We start from the raw sequence: 23,733 nt of genomic DNA, 5'->3' as shown, positions 1-23,733 counted from the left end.
TGCCTTTCCTATTGACTGAAGTGGATTCCCAAAGTGGTTCCATCTCCTGTGATAGCCCAGGAGTTCTCTTCATACAGTTATCCACTGTGTGCTAGGCCAGTGCTAGGTGCTGGGGATGTAGAGAACGAGACAGACCCAGCCCTGGCTCTCATGAAGCTTGCATCTCAGTAGGAGAGGCAGACCTAAATCAAGGAAAAAGACAAAAACATTTAAGATGGTGGTAAAAGTTTTAGGAAACACACTGAAGGATGAACTAACAACAGCTGGGGATGGGAAATCTCTCAGGGAAAGAGACTTTTAAGATAGGACCCTAAAGCATGAGAAGGGGACAGCCGCGTGAAGAGTGGGAGGAGTGATGTCTCAGTCAGAGGGAACAACTTGTACAGAGATCCCGGGAAGAAAGAGCTTAGAGGGTCTGAGGAAATAAAGGAAGACCAGTGTGGGCAGAACCTGTGGGCTTGGGGGAGGGGGAGCAGGGCCCAGATCATGCAGGGCCTTGGAGGTCACAGTGGGACCCAGAGAGAATTGACCCGAACAATGGGCTCCGAGGTGTTTTCGGGGGGGGAGCGTTGTGAGCTGCAGTTTACAATTCCTCAGGCTGCTCTGCAGAGAATAGATTAGGGGAGGCAGGAGTGGTGGTTGTGGTAGACAGGAGATGGTGGGGGCCCTGGCACAGGTGAGGGCGGCAGAGATGAGGGAGGTAGAACTTGTGATATATACGTCTGGGGGATGACATCATCGAGTCTTGGTGATGGACTGGAGGAGGGGTTGACAAGAGGAGAAGCATCAGGCTGACACTGGATTTCTCGTTTGAGAACGTGGGAGATGCCATTTACTGAGATGAGAAGACTTAAAGACAAACGTTAGGAGAGAGATGGATTGGGCTTGGGAGGAGGAAGTGTGGAGGATAGAATTGCCCACAATGTGGCAGTTTCAAACATGGCGCCAACTTCTTTGACACGACTTTCATGGAGAGGTGGGTCCCCTCCCCTTGAATCTGGAAGGTTTTGATTGCTTTACCAATAGAATATGGTAGAAGTGACTCTATGTATTATTCCCAGGCTGGGTACCAAATGGCCATGCAGCTTCCTCCTCTTTCTCGAGGGACACCCTTGAAAATTATTTATTTATTTATTTATTGGTTGCACCACACAACATATGGGATCTCAGTTCCCTGACCAGGGATCGAACCCATGCCCCTGCAGTGGAAGCGCAGAGTCCTAACCACTGGACACCAGGGAATTTTCCCTAAATCACCCCTTGATTAAACTCAATTTGGCTAATCTGTCCACTTGTCCATGGGTGACCAATAATATGTCAGTGCAACCTGGAGTTGCTCGTTGCAAACCACAGGAATGGCTCGGAACAATGGGCAAGACCAAAGCGTTCACAATTAATCCCTTGGAATGGTCGGTTAGCACCTGCTCTTGGTGTTTGTATTTTTTATTGAAGTGTAATTTACATACAGTAAAATTCATCCCTTTTAGGTGTATAGTTATATGAATTTGACAAACATATACAGTCATGGACCCAGCACCACAATCAAACCATAGAATGTTTTCATCACTCCACAAAGTCTCCTCATACCCTCTCAACGGTCAGCCCCCTCAGCCTGCTCCAGCCCACGGAGCTGTTCTCTGTCCCTATATTTTGCCTTTTCCAGAATATCATATAAATGATATAACACAGTATGTTGCCTTCTGTGTCTGACACAGCACTTTTTTTTTTTTTAAATACATGGACTCCGGTATTTTTTTAAAATTTTTTAAAATTTACTTATTTTTGACTGTGTTGGGTCTTCGTTTCTGTGCATGGGCTTTCTCTAGTTGCTGCAAGCAGGGGCCATTCTTCATCGCGGTGCATGGGCCTCTCACCATCGCGGCCTCTCTTGTTGCGGAGCACAGGCTCCAGACCCGCAGGCTCAGTAGTTGTGGCTCACGGGCCCAGTTGCTCCGCGGCCTGTGGGATCTTCCCGAACCGGGGCACGAACCCGCGTCCCCTGCATTGGCAGATAGATTCTCAACCACTGCGCCACCAGGGAAGCCCCGGACACAGCGATTTTGAGATTCCCCACATTCTTGCTACCTGTACCAGTAGTTTGTTTCTTTTTATTGCTGAGTACTAGTCCCATTTATGGATGAACCACAATCTGTTGATTCACCAGATGATGGACATTTGGGTTGTTTCCAGGTTTTGGTGATTATGAATGAAATTGTTATATGCATTACACAGGCTTTTTGTGTGGATATATGTTTTCATTTCTCCTCGGGAGATACCAAAAGTGGGATTATTGGGTTGTATAGTAATTGTATATTTAACTTTATTTTTATTTTTGGCCTCGGGATCTTAGTTCCCCGACCGGGGATCGAACCCATGCCCCCTGTATTTGAAAGGTGGAGTCTTAACCACTGGACTGCCCGGGAAGTCCCTATATTTAACTTTATAAGAAAATATAAATGCTCCCCATCCTCACCAGTATTTGTATCCTCAGGTTTTGTTTTGGTTTTTAACCTATTCTAATAGTTATGTAATAGTTATTGTATTGTGGCTTCAGTTTGCATCTCCCTAATGAATAAGATTCAGAGTTTTTAATGTCACTCTGGCCTGGACTGGGGCTGGTGATTTGTAGGGTGGACTTGATTTTTTTTTTTTTAACGCCAAATAAAGGTACTATTCATTTGTTATCTTGAAGTGATTAGAAAAGCCATGGAGCGTGTCCAAGATTTCATCCAGGGCAGGAAAACCCACCTCTGGAGCAAGGACAGAGCTATCCTGTCCAGTCTGCTCATTCAGTGACATGGTGACATCCCTGTCTCCCTCCTCCCTACCTCCCTACCTCCACACCTGTCCTACCCTGCCTTTGTGCCTAGACGGTGCACCCTTCATTTTTTACTCGTGGAGTTCCAGTTTAAGCTAAATGTCACCTCCTTTTGAAGCAGCTAGGATTTCTAGAAGCTTCCAGACACACCATGCAAGACGATATTATTGAAAAAATGCAGCCTCTTTTGGGGCCAGAGTTGAATTTGCTTTTTTGGCTTTGTTCCTTACCAGTTATGTGACTTTGGACAACTTAACTGCTTTGAGCCTCAGCTTCCCCTAGTGTAAAATGGGTATAATACCTATCTCAGAGGTAGGTTTTTGTTGTGTAAGAGATGTTGTTGTCACTATTATTATTATTAATTTGCCTCTATCAAAGCCTCACTGGGCTGAACCATGGCTAATTCGTTCCTTGTTTCTCTCCTTAGCTAATTGCTCTTAAAGGGCAGACCCTGTTACTTAAGCCCCCTCTGCCCCCGCCCCTGACAGTGTTGGTAAATACTAGTCCCTCAACCTATTTGTTGAAATGGGTTGTCAGGGAACACAGGTGGCCAGAAAGGAGTTGTGGGACCTGGAGGGACCTCTCGCTCTCATTAGACCGCGGAGCTGCTTTCTTGGAGCAGGGGCACTGAATCAGGGCTTCTCTTCTACAGAACGGAAGGCTGAGGGCTGGTGACTGCAATAACAGCCGGGCCGTCTGGACATGTGGGTTTGACAGGTCAGAAAAAGGGGAACTAAAAGAGAGGATGCTCAGAATGCGAGTACAGGGACTGACAAGGAAGAAACGGGAGAGGGCTGGCTTTGAAAGTGTGGGCCCAGTGATGGCGTGGGGACCAATGGTGAGGATGGGGGCAGGGGACGGGAGGCTGGGAGGGTGGCGGGCCCCGGGGGCTGGGTGGAAATGGGAGAGACCGAGGGGGGCTAACGCTGCCACGCAGAAGAAAGGTCGCAGAGGCAACCGGTCCGGCTGGGAAAGACCCGGGGAGTGGGGCAGCAGTGGATCGGAGGGGCAGACCCCGGGAGCCGGGAATGGGCGGTGCGGGGAGCGGCAGGTGCGGGGGGCGGAGCCCGGAGAGGAGGAGCCAGGAGGGGGCGGGGTCGACGCCGGGCGAGCGGGTGGGGTGCGCCGGTCCGCTCCTGCGAGAGCAGCTGGGCCCGCGGAGCTGGAGCTGGATACCGAGCCGGGGCCCGGGCGGGAGTCAGGGCCAGGGCCGGGCCGGAGCGGGCTCCAGCGATATGGGGTCGGCGGACTCCAAGCTGAACTTCCGAAAGGCGGTGATCCAGCTCACCACCAAGACGCAGGTGCGCCCGGGGCCCCCGGCCTCCCCACCCACCTGCCGGGCTGGGGGCTGGGCAGGGCTGGGGGGCTGCAAGAACTTGGCTTGCCGGGAGATAGGGGGACCAGATGGCCAGGAGGGTGACGCTGAGGCCAGGGCCGGAGCGAGACCCCTTGGCCTGTATCCCAGGGCTCCATCCCCTAGCCCCCACCCCCGGCCTTCTCTCCCGGGAACATCCCTTTTCCCGCAGCTGCTGCTGCCACCTTAGGCTGACGTGTGTCTACTCTCCAAGCCGGCGTCGCCGCTGTCCGCCCCTCTGTCCACCCCCCCCCAAGCCCCTCCAGCCTCGCATCTCCAGCCTCCTCCCCCGCCCCAAAACACTTCCCTGCTCTCCTCCCTGCCCCTCGGTGCCCGCGGGTGCCGGAGGCACAGACCCGGCTGACTCAATGCAAACAAAGCCGGCCGGCGCCCTCCCGGATCCGCGAAACAGCTGGTTCGCGGCAGCGGCAGCGGCCTTGCTGGGCCCAGGTCGATGCCCACGGCCAGGGAAGGCCCAGGTCTTGCTGGGAACACGCAGAGTGGCGGGCAGCGCTGCAGCCTGGCAAGGGGACCTGCTCCCAGCTCTATGGAATCCAGGTTCCCAGCTGGGGACCACTGCTCCAGGGGGCGCCCCCTTTGAGGCCCAGCGGTGGGGTTGGCTGTGCTTGCAGGCACCCTCTGTTTTCTGGGTCAGGGCTAAGAACAGTCTAGGCTGCCCTTGATACCTGAGGGTATCTTTCACCCTAGGCCATGCTTGCACACTCCCCTGAGTCCACAAGTGGCACAGAGGCCACCTCCTTGCCCCCAGCGCAAGGACCTGGCCCCAGCAAGGCTTCTTCCCTGCCCACCCCTCTCTCCTCACTCTTGGAGCCAGGCTGCTCTGGCCACAGAGATGCCCAGCTCTCACTCCTCAGATCCCCCGCTTTCAAGGGAGTCAGGACCTGCCGCCATCTGGGACTTTCCTCCTACGCCCGCCCCCAGGGCTGTCTCTGGCTCTAGGCAATTAGAGTGGGTTCAGGGGAGCCATTTCCCCACAGCAAGCTGGTCACAGCTGCAGAGACCAGGCCTCTGGTCCCACACTCTCTCAATCCCACAAGAGAAAGGTCAGGAGCCCGGCAAACAGCCCGGCTGGAGAGTCCAGCCCCAGCTGAGAGGCGTTTGATGGAAACCAGGCCTTGCTTCTCGCCACTTCCCCCATGGCTCCTGGTTATTTCTGGCGCTTGGATCTGAGGGTGGCAGGTGGGCCAGCCTCTCAGTGCGGGGCCATAGGGAGAGGAAGGGAGGGAGGCCTCCATGTTTACCTACCTGGGGGGGGGGAACACCTTGTTGGAGGAACAAGGTATGGGCTGTAGCCTCAGCTGCCAGGGTCCTTTGCCAGGCCAGCAGGGCCACGTCCCAAAGGATCTGCGTGGACAAGATTCCTACATGCTCCGGTCCCCTCCCCAAAATACAGTGCGTCTCCATCTTTCCCTGGCTGTGGCCCTGGGACAGGGCTGACTGAGATGGTGCTGTCTCGTTTCCCAGCTGGGGACAGTGAGTTGGCTTGGGACAGGACTGGAGCCAGAGACCAGCCTGGGTCTCCCTCTGGAGGGCCCTGGGCCCTGCAGGTGGGAGGGGGCCTCAGGAATGAGGCCACCTGCCCTATGTAGTGACCCGGCTTGAGCAGCTCAAGAGACGGGACCAGATCCGAGATGGCGTTTCCAGACCTTGCCACTCGGTGTCCCCAAGGAGATTCAGGCCAGCTGTGTCCACAAGGTGTCTTCCTGTCCCAGGCCTTCAGAGGCTGTGCTGTGAACACAGATTTTTGCTCTGGGCAGCAGACAAACAGACCCAGCACCTTTTCCCGTGGCCTTGGCCGGAGCTGCCACCGCTGGGCCTTCCCTGCCTTCCTGTGCTGCATCCTGTTTTCTTCCTGCCTCGGGCTAGGCCTGACCCTGGTCCTGAGGGCCAGCAGCTTTGGCTGTGTTTCTGGAGCCTTTCCTGGTGTGGGTGGGGCCCTGGCGGGTCACATTCCTGGACCTGGGACCCTCTCCTAGATCCTGCCCATTTGGAGGTTGTTTGCCATAGGTCAGATGATACCGGGTGGGTCCATGTTTACATGTGTGCACATGTACATGTGTGTGGATGCCATTGTGACACAGTCCTCCGGTACAGGTCACCCTTAGCAGGCTAGAGCATTGCTGGTCCTTCCCTTCTCCCCACCACCAGAGAGGTTCAAAAGATGCAGCTGGTCCCCCAGGCTGGCAGGGGCTTTGGTCTGAGCAGGTCCTGGTAAAGCTATGCTAAGACTATCTGGTTTCCCACCAGGGTAGCTCAGTGCCCCTGGCAGCATGGGCCTGCCCACCTCCAGCAAAGAAACTGGCTTGGATTTTAGAAGCTTCCTTGCGTTGGGTGGAGCCCAGCTGGGGTAACTGAGGCAGGGGCTAAGCCATGTCCCCCCTCCAACAAAAGTTCCAGTGACCCTGGCAGTACCTGTAGCATCAGGCTAGCCTGGTATGGTCAGGTAATGGTCACCAAACTGAAGTGTCTGAGCCGCAGCTGGGACCAGGTAGGGAGGCCCAAGGTGGGGATGGGGGAGGTGAAAGTCTTCACTCCTGAAGTTCAAGGCCAGCTCCCAGAGCTGGGACTTTCATCTGCTTCAGGTCTGGGCTGCCCTGGGGCCTCCCAAGTTCCCTCCCAAGGCTCTCTCCTCATTTTGAATTCAATCCCCAGGTGACACTTACCTGATGAACTAGGTCAGAGGTCAACTCCACTTGATGAGTGTCTGCCCCTTTAAGGGGGTAGTGGCTATGTAGGAGGTGGGGAAGGTGGCATCCCAGAGGTGTTCCCAGATGGTGGGGGGCTCTGCACGTTTTCTGGGATGTTCCTTCCCCACTCCCACCCCGGCCACCCACACAGTGAGTGTCAGAGAGCTGTCTGGACTGAGGGCATGTGGGCCAGCAAACCCCAGCCCCAGGGACCCTCCTTTGGTCTTTGTTCCTCTCTGCCCGGCTAACTCGCTCTACCAGTTCTGGAACTGAGCATGTCCTGGTGCCGGGCCTGCCCTGAAGGCCATGGCCACATGCTGCCCTGTACCTCAGAGGGGGGCATTGTTTGGGGGGTGGGCTAGGGTAAACCTGGACCCTGGGAGGCTTGTGGCCAGGCCTGAGTTCGGGCAGCCCCACTGGTGCTCAGCTCTGCCCCGTGGCGGGGCTGAAGGGATCTCTCTCTAGGAGTAATTCCAGGCTTTGGCTGAGTGTCTGCCATAGGCCTCAAGTGCACGGTCAGGGACGAAGGGCTGATGGACTAGCGGGGCCTCCGGCAAGCGCACCCAGCCCTGTTGGGGACTGTGAGTGACTGAGGGGGGTTCCAAGGTGGGAGGGAGCCCGCTGGTCCAAGCTCAGGGAGACTTCTTGGAAGAAGCGGCTTCGGAGAACAGAATTATTTTTTAACAAGATTCATATTTTTTTCTGATGGTAAGACTGATGCATATCGCATGCGGGTTTGTGGTGGGGTAGCAGGGCCCCATTATCAGCCCTTTCAGAGAAGGCAAAAGTCTAGGTTGATTGGAGCAACCCAGGAAGATCTCTTGCAGGAAGTGCTATTCAGAAGGGTAAGAGTGTCTTGGACGCCCCTCAAACAGATGAACATTCAAAAGGAAAAAATAGTAATACATGCGCTTACAGAAAAATATAAAGAAAAGAATAACCACCCCGTGAGATAATTGCTGTTGACATTCTGTCATTTTCTTCTAGGCTTTTATTCCTGTATAATTTAACACAAAATTGTGATCATCCTATAGTTAGGTTTTTTAAATAAATTTATTTATTTATTTATGGCTGCGTGGGGTCTTCGTTGCTGTGCGCAGGCTTTCTCTAGTTGCGGCTAGCGGGGGCTACTCATCGTTGTGGTGCACGGGCTTCTCCTTGCAGTGGCTTCTCTTGTTGTGGGGCACGGGCTCTAGGCATGCGAGCTTCAGTAGTTGTGGCACGTGGGCTCAGTAGTTGTGGCGCATGGGCTTCGTTGCTCCGCGGCATGTGGGATCTTCCCGGACCAGGGCTCGAACCCGTGTCCCCTGCATTGGCAGGCGGATTCTTAACCACTGCGCCACCAGGGAAGTCCCCTATAGTTAGTTTTATATCTTGCCTTTTTCATATAACATTGTACTGTGAGCATTTTCCATTCATTCATATTCTTTGAAGACGTGATTCCGATGGCTGTGTAATATTCCACTGTATGCGGGTGCCTTAACTTTTCAAGCATTTCCCCAGTTGTTGGTTATTTAGGTTGATTCCAACTTTTCACTGTTATCAACCCTTCAGTAAACATCCTCATACCTGCACTTCTCAGACCATTTCCTCAGGAAAGATTTCTAGAAGTGGAGTCCATGATTCAAATTGGTTGTCTATATGACTGACTATATAACTTAAAAGGCATACGTGTGTTGAAGGCATGTTGCCTTGATAGGACCGGTGGGACTTTGGGATGTGTTAGAAGGGGCGGGCGTGCTGGGAAGAGGGGACAGTCTGAGCAAAGGCAAAGAGAAAATATAGCAGGGTTGTGTTGTTGGGATAGTAAATACAGGTGTGTGTGCACACACATACCTGTGCACACTTGTGTATGTGCATGTGTCCATGTATGTGTACATGCACGTGTGTGGCTTGTATGTGTGTTTAGGTGTGATCTTGGCTGACTCTCTGGCCGAGGTCTGGACTCTGCAGGCAGTGGGGAGCCCTAAGATGTTTGTTGAGGGAACAATGCCTTTGGTGCTGTGTTGTTTTTTTTTTTTTTTTTGCGGTTCGCGGGCCTCTCACTGTTGTGGCCTCTCCCGTTGCGGGGCACAGGCTCCAGACACGCAGGCTCAGCGGCCATGGCTCACGGGCCCAGCCGCTCCGCGGCATGTGGGATCTTCCCGGACCGGGGCACGAACCCATGTCCCCTGCATCGGCAGGCAGACTCTCAACCACTGCGCCACCAGGGAAGCCCTGGTGCTGTGTTTTGAAAGCGTGTTGGGGACAGCGTGGAGGTGGGATTGAGGGGGTGAATTTGGAGGTGGGGCCCTGGCCAGAGGGGCCTGAACTGCAGCACAGGTGGTGGGTACCGAGAGGACAGGTGTTGTCAGAGAGCCGCGGGATGACGCCTTTAGATTTGGCATCTGTTGGGTGTACCAGCAGAGGGTGGAGGCTGGGGCCAAGGGGGCAGCCTGGGTGAATGGAAATGAGCATATGTCCCCTTGTCTTCTTCCTAGGGGGAGGGGCTTCTTCCTAGGGGGAGGGGCTTCTTCCTAGGGGGAGGGGCACAGCCTGGCTCTCCTCCCTGGGCGCTTGATTTAGGGATGTGGCCTGGGGAGGCCCCCAGGTGGGGAGGGCCTGCCAGAGGGGGATGGTGAGTTACTCAGGGTCACACAGTCCCTCAGGGACTGGGCTGGGCTTTGGCTACTGGATTCAGTGTCCAGCTGGCCCCTGACCATCTGTGTCAAGTGTCCCCAGCCTGCCTGTGCCACCCGGGGCTCATGGTGGCTGAAGGATGTCTCCCATGTGGGAAGGCTCCTGGCACCAGCAGGGATGGAGTAGAGGGCTTCCCTTTCGGGGGCTCCCTTGGCTACAGGGTGGGCAAACTGTGGACCTGCTGGCAAGAGACCGTGCAGCTCTGGATACCGTATCTCCCCACAGCCCGTGGAAGCCACTGATGACGCCTTTTGGGACCAGTTCTGGGCAGACACGGCCACCTCGGTGCAGGATGTCTTTGCACTGGTGCCGGCAGCGGAGATCCGGGCAGTGCGAGAGGAGTCGCCCTCCAACCTGGCCACTCTGTGCTACAAGGTGAAGGGTGCTCTGGCCCTCACTGCCACTCCCACCTGAGCATTTCCCACCCTCCCAGGGAGGCTGGAGCTGGCCCAGCCCTGTGGTCCGAGAGGGAAGGCACCCAGGAAATCCTCCACCCAGGTTGGAGTGGTCCCAAGTCTTCACTCACTTCTCCCCCTGGCTGGGCTCTGGGGGAAGTGATGGTGCCAGTGCCACCTGTGAGGGCTGCCTGTGGGTGACACTGTCCATAGGTCAGCTCATGTAGCTCACCTGTGTGGTTGGTCCTGTCAATGTCGCCATTTTACAGATGAGGAAACTGAGGGCCAGATGGCTGGTCACTTAGCAAGATCTCAGCCAGTGAGTGGTGGGCTGGGTCTCGCTCCCAGGATTCTCTAAGCTGCTCCCTGGCCCATGTCCCATCCTCCTGGGCTGGCTGACCCTGTCTGGAGAGGCGGTCCGGTAGGGTGGCCCCACTGTCTCTCCCCCTCTGAAGCCTGGGGTGCCCAGCCTGACCCCAAGTGCCAGGGCCCCACTCCCTACCCTGCCAGCGTGCCTCTCTGCCCATCCTCGCAGGCTGTTGAGAAGCTGGTGCAGGGAGCTGAGAGCGGCTGCCATTCGGAGAAGGAGAAGCAGATTGTCCTGAACTGCAGCCGGCTGCTCACCCGCGTGCTGCCCTACATCTTTGAGGACCCTGACTGGAGGGGCTTCTTCTGGTCCACAGTGCCCGGGGCCGGGCGAGGAGCGGTCTGTGGACCTGGCCGGGGCTGGGCGGGAGGTGGAGTTGTGGTGACAGGGAAGGAACCCCTTCAGGGCCGGCCACATTCCTCCAGACCTCTTCTGGGGTTTGGGAAGGGCAGATGTAGGGGCAGTGCGGGTGCTGCTGAGGAGGGGGGCCAGCTCTTCCTCCTTGAGCCCCCGCTTTCTCTCCCATGGGGGTCTCTGCCTCTACAGCTGGGCAGAGATGGGGGCAGGGCAGCTGGGCCCTCCCCCCGGCTGCCCCACCCCCTCCCTGACTTTCTGTCCAAGCAACTGGCAGGGGGGTGGGGAGGTGGGCAGTGATTCCCAGCAGGGCTGAGGCTCTAGAGTTTAGGGGACTCACCTGTCCCCTCCCAGTCAGTGGGAAGGTCTCCTCACTGGTCCCAGCCCCGCTCCCCACTCTGTCCCGCTTCTGCCTTGGGAGCTTTGGGGTGATTAGGGGTCTACTTCCTGTTCCTTCTCCCACCTCTTCCTCCATCCCTCTGCCCGCGAGTGTCTGCCTGGGCCCAGACCCCGTCCTCCTCCCATCCCCCCTCCAAGTCCTGGGGCCACCTCTCCTTAGCCAGCTACGACTGAGGGGGCCTATAGGCGCTGTGTCCCAAGCAGGGAGAGGACGATGACGAGAACGCGCGGCCCCTGGCCGAGTCCCTGCTCCTGGCCGTCGCTGATCTGCTCTTCTGCCCAGATTTCACCGTCCAGAGCCACCGGAGGAGCACCGTGGTGAGAGCCCCCCAATCCCCGCCCCCCGGGCCGAGGAGGGCTCTGGTCCCAGGTTGGGGCCGCTTGAAATTCCCTTGGGCAGGGGCTGCTCCAGGAAGGTGGGGCTGCCTGGCACGCATGGTCCCGGGGAGGGGGCGGTGGCTGGCACGGCTGGAGGGGAGCCAGCTGGTGCCCGGCCCTGCCCGCTGCATCCAGGAAATCGGGCACAAGCACCCATTGTCTTGGCCTGGGTCGTGGGTGGAGGAGTGGGGCTTACACACAGGAGCCCTGGCCCTCTCACTGCCCGTGGACCCGTGGACTGGACCTTGACCGTTCTCCGTCCCCCACTCCCACGCACCACCAGGGGCACCTGATTCCGTTCTGCTCCCTCCCTGTCTCTCTCTCCCTGTCTCAAACTGGATTGAGCAAGTACCAGACTGAAGGAAAAGGAGCTTTCAAGAGGTTGAGAACATTCATTTCTTCCCGTGTGCATTAGCACCTGGGGCATTTTGAGGGTCTGTCTTTAGGAGAATATGAGGGTCTTTGCCCCCAAGGATAGCGGGGGGCTTGGGTTGGCCTGATTTCTCTCTGACCCTGTCCCCAGGACTCGGCGGAGGACATCCACTCTCTGGACAGCTGTGAATACATCTGGGAGGCTGGTGTGGGCTTTGCTCACTCCCCCCAGCCCAACTACAACCACGACATGAACCGGTGAGCTTGCTGAGGAAGTAGCTGGACCCCAGGCCTGGCCCCCTGCACAGTTCAGAGAGGGAACCACGCGTGGGGTCTTCCAAGGAGACCCTGCCCGCTCGTGACCCAACTTCAGCCTCGCAGGGATAAAATGGAGTCATTTCTTTTCATGGACCTGAGCTGGGGCGGGGCAGGGTGGGCGTGCCCTCCTACAGGAGAACTGTGGTCCTCAGGTACTGAACCCTCTCCTCTGTCCTCCCTGCCCAAGGATGGAGCTGCTGAAACTGCTGCTGACGTGCTTTTCTGAGGCCATGTACCTGCCCCCAGCTCCAGACAGCAGCAGCGTCAATCCATGGGTGCAGTTTTTTTGTTCCACAGAGAACAGGTGAGGGGCCCCTGGCCTTTCTTTCCATTTCTCCTCCTCTTGGTTCCAGGCAGCCCGGCGCTGAGGCCGTTTGCCAGCCCTGTGAGTCCTATTTGAGGGGATGTGCTGCCCCCTCGTGGTGATGACCTATAAGAACAGTCACACCTTACGCCAGCTCTGTCCCATGTCCCATTGGGGGGCCCTGGATGACCCATGCCTGAGTCCTCCATCTAGAGCCCTGCTATCCAGTAGAAATATAATGTGAACCACACATGCAACTTAAACATTTCTAGTAGAGACCTTTAAAAATAAAAAAGAAATAGGTGACATTAATTTTAATACTGTATTTCATTTAACCCAATATATCTGAAATATTAGCATTTAACATGTAATCACTATACAAAATTATTGAAATGTTTTGCATTCCCTTTTCATAGTGAGTTTTCAAAATCAAGTGTTTAGTTTACATTCACAGCACATCTCACTTCAGACCAGCCACATTTTAAGCTCTCCATAGCTACATGTAGCTTGTATCGGGCAGTGTAATTTATTTTATTTTTATTGGCCGCACCGTGGGGCTTGCGGGATCTTAGTTCCCCAACCAGGGATTGAATCCGGGCCCTCGGCAGTGAAAACACCGGGTCCTAACCACTGGGCCGCCAGGGAATTCCCTGGGCTGTGCAGTTTATTCAGTGGGTGGAGAGGGGGCGTGATAAATACCCTGAAGGGTGGGGAAGCCCCGCCCACATGGGGGCGTTTATGGGCAGTGGGGGGCATAGGAGCACATGGAGGTGTCCCACGGCTGGATTGAGTATTTAGAGCAGGTACACGTGCTCCAGCTGTGCAGCTCCAGCTATGCGCTGGCTGCACAGGCGTTAGTGCTCCTCAGTGTCATGGTTCACCCTCTTCTAGGCTCTGATTCCCACATGGCAGGCCTCATCCTTCAGGTTTTGCTGGCTGGCTGCCCCTTTCCCCCACCTCAGCCCCCAGCTCCCAGAAGGAGCGAGAACCCAGGTGACTCCCTCCACCAGGCACGGTCAAAAGCTGGCCAGAGTTTTCTTTCTCACCAGCATTATGGGGCAAATGGCCACTTTGCCACTTGATTAACCCCCTTGGGTCTCAGTTTCCTCATCTGTAAGATGAGGAGCTTGACCTCTGATATCTTACAAATCTCTGAACGGAGTCATTCTGTGGCCTGGGGGCTGGGGCATGGGGCACATGCTTTGCCTCCCAAGGGGAAGCCCGCCTTCCCTGTGGGCCCTCCAGCCCTTCTCTGAAGCCCCAAGGAAGGGTACCTGCCCCTCAAAAACGTCAGGGGCATGTCCTTTATACATTTGCCCAACCCTGTAGATCAGCGTCAAGAGTGAACCCTGGGGACTTCCCTGGCGGTCCAGTGGTTAGGACTCAGTGCTTTCACTGCTGAGGGCCCAGGTTCGATCCCTGATCGGGGAACTAAGATCCCACAAGCTGTGGTGTGGCCGAAAAAAAAAAAAAAAGAGTGAATCCTGATGTAAGCTGTGGACTTTGGGTGAAAATGATATGTCGATGTAGGGCCTACAGCTGTAACAAGTGTACCACCCTGGTGGGGGATGTTGATAGTGGGGAAGACTGTGCACGTGTTGGGGCAGAGGTTTCACGGGGGAAATCTCTGTGCCTTCCTCTCAGTTTTGCTGTGAACCTAAAACTGCTCTAAAAAGTATTTAAAAAAATAAGTAAAGGGCTTCCCTGGTGGCGCAGTGGTTAAGAATCTGCCTGCCAATGCAAGGGACACAGTTTCGAGCCCTGGCCCGGGAAGATCCCACACGCCGCAGAGCAACTAGGCCCGCGAGCCACAACTCCTGAGCCTGCGCTCTAGAGCCCGCGAGCCACAGCTACTGAAGCTCGCACACCTAGAGCCTGTGCTCTGCAAGAGAAGCCACGACAATGAGAAGCCCGCGCACTGCAACGAAGAGTAGCCCCCGCTCACTGCAACTAGAGAAAGCCCACGCACAGCAACGAAGACCCAATGCAGCCATAAATAAATAAATAATAAATAAATTTTAAAATTAATTAAAAAAAACAATAGGCTTCAACCCCTGGGGGTGAAAATCTAAGGGGTGTGGGCACGCTATCCTACAAAGAGCCCCTCAGGACTGGCCATCCCACTCTTGGTAATAAATTCCTTCTGGCCTTGGCCCAGCCTGGCCTGGGTCCCAGATGCAGGCAAGGATGAGGAGGGGTCTCTCCTTCGTGGGAAGGGATGAACTCCTGGTTCTGCTCCCTGGCCCGAAGATGGCGGCCTGGCACTGAAACCCTTGTGGAATGAGGGGGCTGGCCTGGCTGACCCTCCCACCTGGCCACGCTGGGGGCGGAGGGAGGGCTGGGCTGGTGGGTGGGGTCTCTGAAGCCCCGCCCCTCCTCTCCTGCCGCAGACACGCCCTGCCCCTCTTCACCTCCCTCCTCAACACCGTGTGTGCCTATGACCCTGTGGGCTACGGGATCCCCTACAACCACCTGCTCTTCTCTGACCACCGGGAACCCCTGGTGGAGGAAGCTGCCCAAGTGCTCATTGTCAGCTTGGACCATGACGGCGCCACGCCCACCGTGGACGGTACCACCACAGGCACGGCCATGGACGATGCTGACGTAAGGACGGGAGAGGGAGGGCAGCCCGCCCTGCCAGGCTGTGGGCGGGTGGCACCCCCTCTAGCGGAGCTGGGCAAAGGATATCCAGTGGGCACCTCGTGGGGGTATCTGGGGTCAGAGGGGGTACTGCTGCACTGCCTAGGCCTGGCGTAGGGGCAGGGGGTGAAGGCACCTGCTCACCCCAGGCTCCGCCCTCCACAGCCTCCAGGGCCCGAGAACCTGTTTGTGAACTACCTGTCCCGCATCCATCGCGAGGAGGTGAGTACAACGATGCTCTTGCTCTTGTGGGTTCTTGATTCCACCCTCCACAAAGGTTGTGGCCTTGCAAGGTGTGAGGGGATGCAGATGAGATGGGGGTAGGGAGAGTCCTGACCCCTATATGAAGGAACCACGGTCCCCGTGCACTCAGGCCACCACAGGTGAAGTAGTGATGGCAGGACCGCGAGGATCTTGAGACTCAGAAAAGGGCTGATGGCCTCAGCTGGGTGAGAGTAGCCGGGAAGACTTCCAGGAGGAGGTGGCTCTGATGTCAGGTTTGGTGGGGGAATGACAGTGGATGGAAAGGCCAGTCACACCTGAGTTCCTGTGTCTTGTGACGTTGGGGGAGGTTCCTGTGCTCCCAGAGCTCTAACCTCTGCCACTATGACATGGGAACAGTAACTGTGCCCTTGCCTTGTAGTGAGGATTGGTTGAGAGCACAGTCCAGCAGGCAGCAGGTGCTCAGTGAATGACAGCTCTCTGAGGATAGAATGCTCCTCACGTGTCACAGGGCGATGGGGAGGGGTGGAAGGATGTCACCTGTCAGCAAGGAGTCCAGGCGGGCAGGAGTCCAGTGTGCACGTGAGGAGGTCACTAAGAGCAGATGGGGAGCCTGTGGTCTGGTGGAGGGGCGGGGTGCTCTCTAGACCTGCCCTGGACCCAGCTTCTGAGGGGCTGCCCCCAGGACAGCTGTTGATGACACTGGCATCTGGGCCCCTCAGGCTCTAGAGGTGGGATCAGGCCCTGGGGGGCTCGGAGGCATTTGTGGGAGGCCTGGCCAGGAAGCCTGGATTGTGGGGAGCCGGACTGGACAGGCCCCTGCCCTTCCCCCACCCAGGACTTCCAGTTCATCCTCAAGGGCATAGCCCGGCTGCTCTCCAACCCCCTGCTCCAGACCTACCTGCCCAACTCCACCAAGAAGATCCAGTTCCACCAGGAGTTGCTGGTCCTCTTCTGGAAGCTCTGCGACTTCAACAAGGTGGGCCGGCCTCGGGGGCCCAGGCTGGCGGGCAGTGGTCTGCCTCAGGGATGGGGACAGCGTCTGGGGAGGCTCCCGGCAGAGGGAGAGGGTGGGGCAGAGCTGCCCCTCCCCCTGACTCTGCCCATCTGTCTCCGCCTCCCCCCAGAAATTCCTCTTCTTTGTGCTGAAGAGCAGTGATGTGCTGGATATCCTGGTGCCCATCCTCTACTTCCTCAACGATGCCCGAGCAGACCAGTGTAAGGCTGGGGTGGGCTGAGGATCCCTGGGGGGTTCCTCGCGGAGGGGCAGTTTCGGCCAGTCTGTCCTGCCTCCCAGCAGCTCAGGCCTGGTGCCCCGACCTCCCGGGAAGGGCTTCTCCCTTTACCCCCAAGAAGGGTCCCTGCCCTGGGCTCCTTTCCTCCCCTCCCCACCCAGCGTGGTGACCCCTCCCATGCCACGTGCCGCAGCTCGGGTGGGCCTGATGCACATCGGCGTCTTCATCCTGCTGCTTCTGAGCGGCGAACGGAACTTCGGGGTGCGGCTGAACAAGCCCTACTCAGTGCGCGTGCCTATGGACATCCCGGTCTTCACCGGCACCCACGCCGACCTGCTCATTGTGGTGAGGGAGCTCCCGTCAGGACCTGGGGGTGTGGTGTAACGTCCCCTCGGCTGAGTCTGGAGGCGCCAGGGACCCCATGGCTGCTCCTCTGCCTCCCCGCACAGGTTTTCCACAAGATCATCACCAGCGGGCACCAGCGGCTGCAGCCCCTCTTCGATTGTCTGCTCACCATCGTCGTCAACGGTAGGGGGCCCCAGAGCCCGCCTTCCCCATGCTCACCACCAGGGGGCGCCAGGCCACAGGCTGACCTGCCGCTGGCTCCCTGGTTCAAACCGGCTGGGTACAATAGAAATATTAGGGCAGCCAAGTATGTACTGGTCAGTTTTCTAGTAGCCACATTAAAAAGGAAGAAGGAAAGAAAAAGAGAGGTGACAATAATTTTATTATATATTGAATTTAATCTGTTGTATCCAAAATACCATCATCTCAATATGTAACCAGAATACAAAATTATTGAGATGTTCTGCATTCGTTTTTGAATGCAGGCTTCCAAATCTTGTGTGTGTGTTCCATGCGTGCAGCACACATCCATTAGGACTACGTTTCTAGCACTTAATGGCCACATGTGGCTTGCGGCTGAGGTATTGGACTGCGCAGGTTCGGATGAGGGCCCCGCCCACAAGCAAGGGCTGTAGGTGGCTGCCTCCGAGCTGGGGTGGGGGGGGCTCAGGCTGACAGGGGCACGGGACCCAGCAAGGTCGGGGCCCAGGGCTGGGGCGGCATGACTTCCGCGTGGCTGCTTTTTGGAGAGGAGGGTCCTGAATGGGAGGGGCTGACTTCTCCGTGGTCCGATTTGGACTCCTGGGTGGGTGGGATGTTGTAGGGCCTTGGCGACCTCTAGCTGCATCGTTGGACTGTGAGTTCTGGGGCCAGAATCTCACCTTCCATCACTGGCTCCACCCCACAAATCTTCACTGAGAATGCATTTGTGAACAAGGTAGCCACCAGCCCTGCCCCATCCTGAGGGAGAAAGGCACAGGGCAAGGAAACACACAGATCAGTCTGTGACTTCAAGCCGTGTGCAGCCTCGCATCTCCGACTCCCCCTTCACAGGCTGTGCAGAAAATCTCTATCTCATTATATATGGAATATCAGCTTGACATTCTATTCAAATTCTTTTAAATAATATCTTTAGTTTTTGGCGGCACTGTGCAGCTTGTGGGATCTTAGTTCCCTGACCAGGGATCGAATCTGGGCCCCCTGCAGTGGAAGCTCGGAGTCCTAACCACTGGATCGCCAAGGAATTCCCAGCTTGATGTTCTAGAAAGAGTTAAAGATCCTGTGTTTGTATCCCTGCCCAATCATTTTATAACTGGAGAACTTTGGACAAGTTTATGAACCTCTCTGAGCCTCAGTTTCCTCATCTGTAAAATGGGGACGGTCTCCTCTCTGTCCACCTCCCTCTCAGATGCGGGGAGGAGTCGGGGAGATGGAGTGTGTGAGTGGCTTTGTAAACGGCGGCGGCTGTCCACAGGGGAGGGGCCGGGGTGGAGCCCTGGGGCTCTGCAGGAGGCATGGCCAGTGTGGCTTTAGCCGCTGGCGCTTGGTCTTCCTGACTTTTCGGGGGACTTCACAGGCAGGGGGCAGGGAGGGTGTGGGATCAGTAGCATCGTGTCCCACCCAGGCCCAGGATGTGCTGGGGTGGTTGGTGGGGGCCCCAGGAGTGAGCCGACCCCTCCCCTGCAGTGTCCCCCTACCTCAAGAGCCTGTCCATGGTGGCCGCCAACAAGCTGCTGCACCTGCTGGAGGCCTTCTCCACCACCTGGTTCCTCTTCTCTGCCGCCCAGAACCACCACCTGGTCTTCTTCCTCCTGGAGGTCTTCAACAACATCATCCAGTACCAGTTTGACGGTGAGGCAGCGGTCCAAGCCCCTGGCCTGGCCTCGGGGGCAGGAACCAGAGTGGGCAGTGGGCGAGGACACCTCCCCATCTGAGGAGGGCACAGCCCTCCACCCCCGTGTTTGTTTGTCCAGCGTGCATTTATTGAGCACCTACTGCATACCAAACCCTGTGCCTGGTGCAGGGGATTCACTGGGGAACAAAGCAGAGTGCCCTCTGCCCCGTGAGGCTCATAGCTGGGGTGGGAGCACGGAGCGGGACTTCAAACAGATGGTCACCCAGACAAACAGGCCATCTTAAGTCTGTTGAGAGGGAAGTGTAGAGTGGCATGGTCCTGCTGGGTGTCACAGATGCTGGGCTGCCTGGTGTCAGTTAGGGCCTTGCCACTTAGCTCTGTGACTGTGTGCACATAACCTCTCTGAGCCTCAGTTTCTTCATCTGTAAGATGGTCATAATGATAATTCCCAGTCTCCATCTCAGAGGATATCGAGAAGATTAAGTAAAATAATCCCAGAAAAGCACTTAGCACTTGCCTGGTGAACGAAATGTCAGCAGTTATTATTTCCCAAATAAGTAATATTTGCACTGATCTATGAGGGGTGAATGGGGGTGGGGAGGGGTAGAAGAACATGGGGGGAGCACAATGTGTGCAAAGGCCCTGGGGTGAGATGTGTTGAAGTGGAAGCAGAGCAGGGTGGTGAGAGGCAGGGACCAGAGCAGTGGACGGGGCATTGAAGGCCCATAAAAGCGTCTTTTATCTCCCCGGGAGCCAAGGGCGTTCAGTGTGGGCGACAGAGCACAGGCGCACGCCATATCGTCCTTCTTCCCGGTGACCTGACTTGGGGGACAGTCAAAATATTGAACAGCTGGCTTGGTGGGACACTGACACGCTGGGCCCGCCCCACTCTGCCAGCTGTTACCCCTTAGTGCTGGGTGGTGAGAAGGTCCGGAAGGTACCAGGGAGGGGCAGGGGCGGAGCTCAGCCCAGAAGCTCTTTTCCCGAAAGGTAGCATCCCGGTGTAGCCTCAGACCACAGATGCCACCCGGCGCCAGCCCTGCCTGGCTCCTCTCATCTGTGCCCTGTGCTGTCGCCTCCCCCTGCGGTAGACACCCTCCTGTCCTCCAAACTCCCCCTCCCAGGAAGACACCCAGGTGAAGGGGGTGGCAAGGGGGCCTCCCTGAGACACGCTTCCTCCCCACAGGCAACTCCAACCTGGTCTACGCCATCATCCGAAAGCGCAGCGTCTTCCACCAGCTGGCCAACCTGCCCACTGACCCGCCCACCATCCACAAGGCGCTGCAGCGGCGCCGCCGGGCTCCCGAGGCCTTGTCCCGCACCAGCTCACAGGAGGGCGTGTCTATGGAGGGCTCCCACCCCGCTGCCCCCGCCGAGCCGGGCACCCTCAAGGCCAGCCTGGTGGCCACCCCAGGTCCGGTGCTGGCGAGGGGCAGGGTGCTGTGCAGTGGCGGCAAGGGTGGGGGTGGAGGTACGGGGACCCGGGCGGGGCAGCTTGGTGGGGGGACTGGGCACCCTCAAGGCCAGCATGGTGGCCACCCCAGGTCCGGTGCTGGCGAGGGGCAGGGTGCCGTGCAGTGGCGACAAGGGTGGGGGTGGAGGTACGGGGGCCCGGGCGGGGCAGCTTGGTGGGGGGACTGGGCCTTGGGGCTGAGCGCTGGGGGGTCTGGCACAGCATCTGTGAAGTGGGGGGAAGTTGGAGACTTTCGGGGCCGGCCCCAGGCAGAGGCTTTCTAGGAGGAGCACTGTGGCAGGAGTCCTCACGGCTCCCCACCCCACCGCCCAGGCATCGAGAAGCTGACGGAGAAGTCCCAGGTGTCAGAGGATGGTACCTTGCGATCCCTGGAGCCTGCACCCCAGCAGAACTCGGCAGAGTGCAGCCCAGCCTCGGAGGTCGGTGCGGGGACTCCTGGCGGGGCTGGGTGGCGAGGCTGGGCTTCCCCTTTCTCCCTGGCCTCCAAGGTGTAGGCCGGGCCGGAGCACTGTGCAGCAGAGGGGCAGGTACCCAGTGCCCAGGGCGTCAGGCTTGGCACTGATGACTCTCTGGGGATGGGGGGCCTTTCACAGACCCCTCCCTTGTTTATTGGTCACGGGCTCAATCCCTTGGCCTTGAGACTCCTCACCCGTCAGCCTTATCTAGGCTGGGCTGGCCTTTACCCGGTCTGCTCAGTCAGCTCCTGGCCCTAAACCTGTCACTGGGCTGGGCAGGGTCAGGCAGGGCCTGGGGCCCAGGGCAAAGGTGCTGGGCTGGGCTATCCCCTGCTTTGGGAGTGAGCCCCCTCCCTGCAACATGGGCCAATGGGGAGACCTCATTGCCCTCCCCACCCCCCTGCACCCTCTCCCCACATCCCTCTCTCTTATTCCTTCCCCGGGACCAGGAGCCCAGCCAGGCGTGGCGGGAGCAGCGGCGACTGTCCAGCGCATCAGCCGGTGGGCAGTGGAGCCCGACGTCGGAGTGGGTGAGGGTGGGACAGATGGTACAAGGTGCGGGGGTGGGTCCGGGGCTCCTGGCCCTGGGAACAGCTCAGGAGAGGCTTGGAGGGGAATGGGTCCAAATCCAAGCGCTGGCCCGGGTCAGGTTAGGGGTCAGTCCTGTCTCATGACCTTGGCTTCTCTGGCTTCCTCTGTCTACACTGTCCCAGAGTTTGTTCCCCAGCAGGGTTAAGCTTCAGTTGTCCACAGCCCTTTCTTAGTAAATCACCCTTTCCAACTTCCTTCCCCAAATCACTTGCCCACTCCCTTACATGATTCCTGAGATCACCACTAATTGCATTTGCACGGGGATAATAAAGGTCCCTACTTCATCGTGCCGTTGTGAGGATCAAGGGGGATACTTTCTGGCACACAGGACCTGCTCAGGGAGAGCCCCGGCTCCTCCCATGAAGAGCAGTCACTGTGCACGGGCACTGCCCCGTGCCAGGCCCTTGCTGTGATGAGCGGGGATGCCTTCTGCCTTGGGGAGTCCATGGTTTCAGGTCAGGGGTCAAGCCTATGCCACAGCCCCTGGGGGCTGTCTTGCCAGCCCAGGAACCCCAGTCCCTCCCCCAGGTCCTCTCCTGGAAGTCGAAGCTGCCGCTGCAAACCATCATGAGACTGCTGCAGGTGCTGGTTCCCCAGGTGGAGAAGATCTGCATTGACAAGTGAGGCTGGGGACGGGGCTGGGCGGGCTGGGCTCTGAGGGGCCAGCCCAGGCTGCGCTGGGGGTGTGGCCGGGAGCACGGGCCTCGGGGGTCCAGGGTGAGCCCTCTGCTCCCCTTGACCTTCAGAGTGGGCACATTGGAGACCCTCCTCTCCCTGGCAGGGGCCTGACGGACGAGTCAGAGATCCTGCGGTTCCTGCAACATGGCACCCTGGTGGGGCTGCTGCCCGTGCCCCACCCCATCCTCATCCGCAAGTACCAGGCCAACTCGGGCACGGCCATGTGGTTCCGCACCTACATGTGGGGCGTCATCTATCTGAGGTGGGCCCCTTGGGGGTGGGGCCGTTACCGGCCTGGGTGGGTCTGGCATCCACGCGAGGGTCAGCTCAGTGGGGCTGTGCCCCACTAGGGTAGTGGGGTTCATGTCAAGACAGTCAGCCAGGGTGGTCTTGTCTGGTGGAGGGTGGGCACCCACTTCCCCAGGGGCAGGGGGCAGAGAACATCAGGGTGGGAGGACGACAGCCTCGTTCCTCCCCAGTCTTTCCTGCAAGGCCTCCCGGCACCTGGGTGACGGCCCACTCCCTCTGCAGGAACGTGGACCCACCTGTCTGGTACGACACAGATGTGAAGCTGTTTGAGATCCAGAGGGTGTGAAGATGGAAGCCTGCAAGGGGCAGGGACCAGGGGAAGGCGGGGACCCTGGTCCCCCGATGTTCCCCCCGACCCACCATTCTGAGCTTTAAATTACTACGGTCAGGGCTGGGGGCTTGAGTGGCTGAGTCCTGAGTGGCAGAGCCAGGAGGCCTCTTGTGGCTGGGATGGTGGGGGGCCCCCCTGCCTCCAGGCTGGATTGAGAGGAACTTTCTGTCTCCAGGGCTGCAGCCCTCCACCAGGGGCCCGCCTCACTCTGGCTCCCCTTCGGGACCCGTTTCTGTGCTGACCCTCAGTGCCCGCCTGGCTCCTGAGCTGCCCAGCCCTCTGCCCTAGTGGGCTGCCCAAGAGGGAGTCTTGGGCGGCCCCTTGAGGCACCTGGGCAGGGGGAGGGGAGCCTTTCCAATCCTCCTCACCTGAAACCACCTGGTCCAGGCCCGGCTCGCTGCCAGGACCCCGGGAAGAAGGAGGGTGACCAGGCTGCTTGTGGAGGAGGCTGGGGGCTGACAGGCATCGAAAGCCAGACGAGGGGACCTCGCGCATTTTAGGGATTTGGGGTGGGGTGTTGAGGGTCTCCTGCTGTATTCTTCTGGGTCAGTGAATATAGCCTGGCTGGCTCTTGTACAGTAATGGGGGCGAGGGAATGGGGGCAGGGGACAGCTGATCAGTCCTCCCTGCCCCTGCCCACCACCTGATGACTTGCGGGGAGGGGGACCAGGATACCAACGCCCCATCCTCCTGATTCCGGCTTCTTGGTCTCCCTCACCCCACCTGTGTCCGTACAATCTTTGCTCTGTACAATCGGCCTCTTTACACAATAAAACCCCCTCTCCATGCCCTGCGTCTTTGTGCTTGGACGGGAGGGGGTCAGGCCATGGCTCTTGTTTTCAGGGAAGCTGGGGACTCTGCCTCCCAGAATCAGGCCCCAGAGGGCCCTCGGTGCGCACCTGGGAACCAGCGTTTGTCACTTTCTTGGGTGGGGAAGTGGAGGGTTGGACGCCCCAGGCTGTGGCCCCCCCGACAGAAAGAGCCCACACAGGAGAGGGAAGGGGCCTGCCTCCCAGCCTCCTGCACGGCCCCCAGGCAGCCAGTGAGACGGCGCTGGGGGTCCAGCACCCAGCTGCAAGGGGTACAAGCCTGGCCTGCAGGGTCCGGGGCCGCCGTCCCTGCGCCTCACCCTGCGCCTCACCCTGGGCCTCA

General features: G+C 57.9%; 1 protein-coding gene across 2 annotated transcripts; it reads left to right on the top strand.

Moving 5' to 3' along the window:
* Positions 1–3,948: 3,948 nt before the first annotated feature.
* On the top strand, positions 3,949–23,364 carry HID1 (HID1 domain containing). Of its 2 annotated transcripts, none has more exons than XM_059996583.1 (19): positions 3,949–4,119; positions 9,785–9,934; positions 10,490–10,660; positions 11,279–11,389; positions 11,976–12,082; positions 12,330–12,446; positions 14,837–15,050; positions 15,252–15,308; positions 16,147–16,287; positions 16,436–16,526; positions 16,737–16,888; positions 16,993–17,071; positions 18,575–18,739; positions 19,930–20,157; positions 20,530–20,636; positions 21,122–21,202; positions 21,792–21,883; positions 22,045–22,203; positions 22,473–23,364. In XM_059996583.1, exons 1-19 carry the CDS (start codon positions 4,054–4,056, stop codon positions 22,534–22,536), a joined length of 2,352 nt encoding a protein of 783 aa, XP_059852566.1. In that variant the 5' UTR covers positions 3,949–4,053; the 3' UTR covers positions 22,537–23,364. The 2 variants fall into 2 exon arrangements, with proteins under 2 accessions (XP_059852566.1, XP_059852565.1); XM_059996582.1 differs by having other exon boundaries at positions 11,279–11,392.
* The last annotated feature ends 369 nt before the right edge of the window (positions 23,365–23,733 follow it).

This window comes from Delphinus delphis, chromosome 19 (assembly GCF_949987515.2).
Source record: "Delphinus delphis chromosome 19, mDelDel1.2, whole genome shotgun sequence".
NCBI lineage: Eukaryota > Metazoa > Chordata > Mammalia > Artiodactyla > Delphinidae > Delphinus > Delphinus delphis.
Note: the sequence above shows the minus strand (reverse complement) of the source record. Positions and strands in the feature narration are given on the sequence as shown.

Coding starts and splice junctions, on each gene's coding strand:
- HID1 (XM_059996582.1), top strand. CDS start 4,054: ATGGGGTCGGCGGACTCCAAGCTGAACTTCCGAAAGGCGGTGATCCAG. Junction 15,309..16,146: donor CCCGCATCCATCGCGAGGAG/GTGAGTACAACG, acceptor TCCCCCACCCAG/GACTTCCAGTTCATCCTCAA. Junction 16,527..16,736: donor CGATGCCCGAGCAGACCAGT/GTAAGGCTGGGG, acceptor CACGTGCCGCAG/CTCGGGTGGGCCTGATGCAC.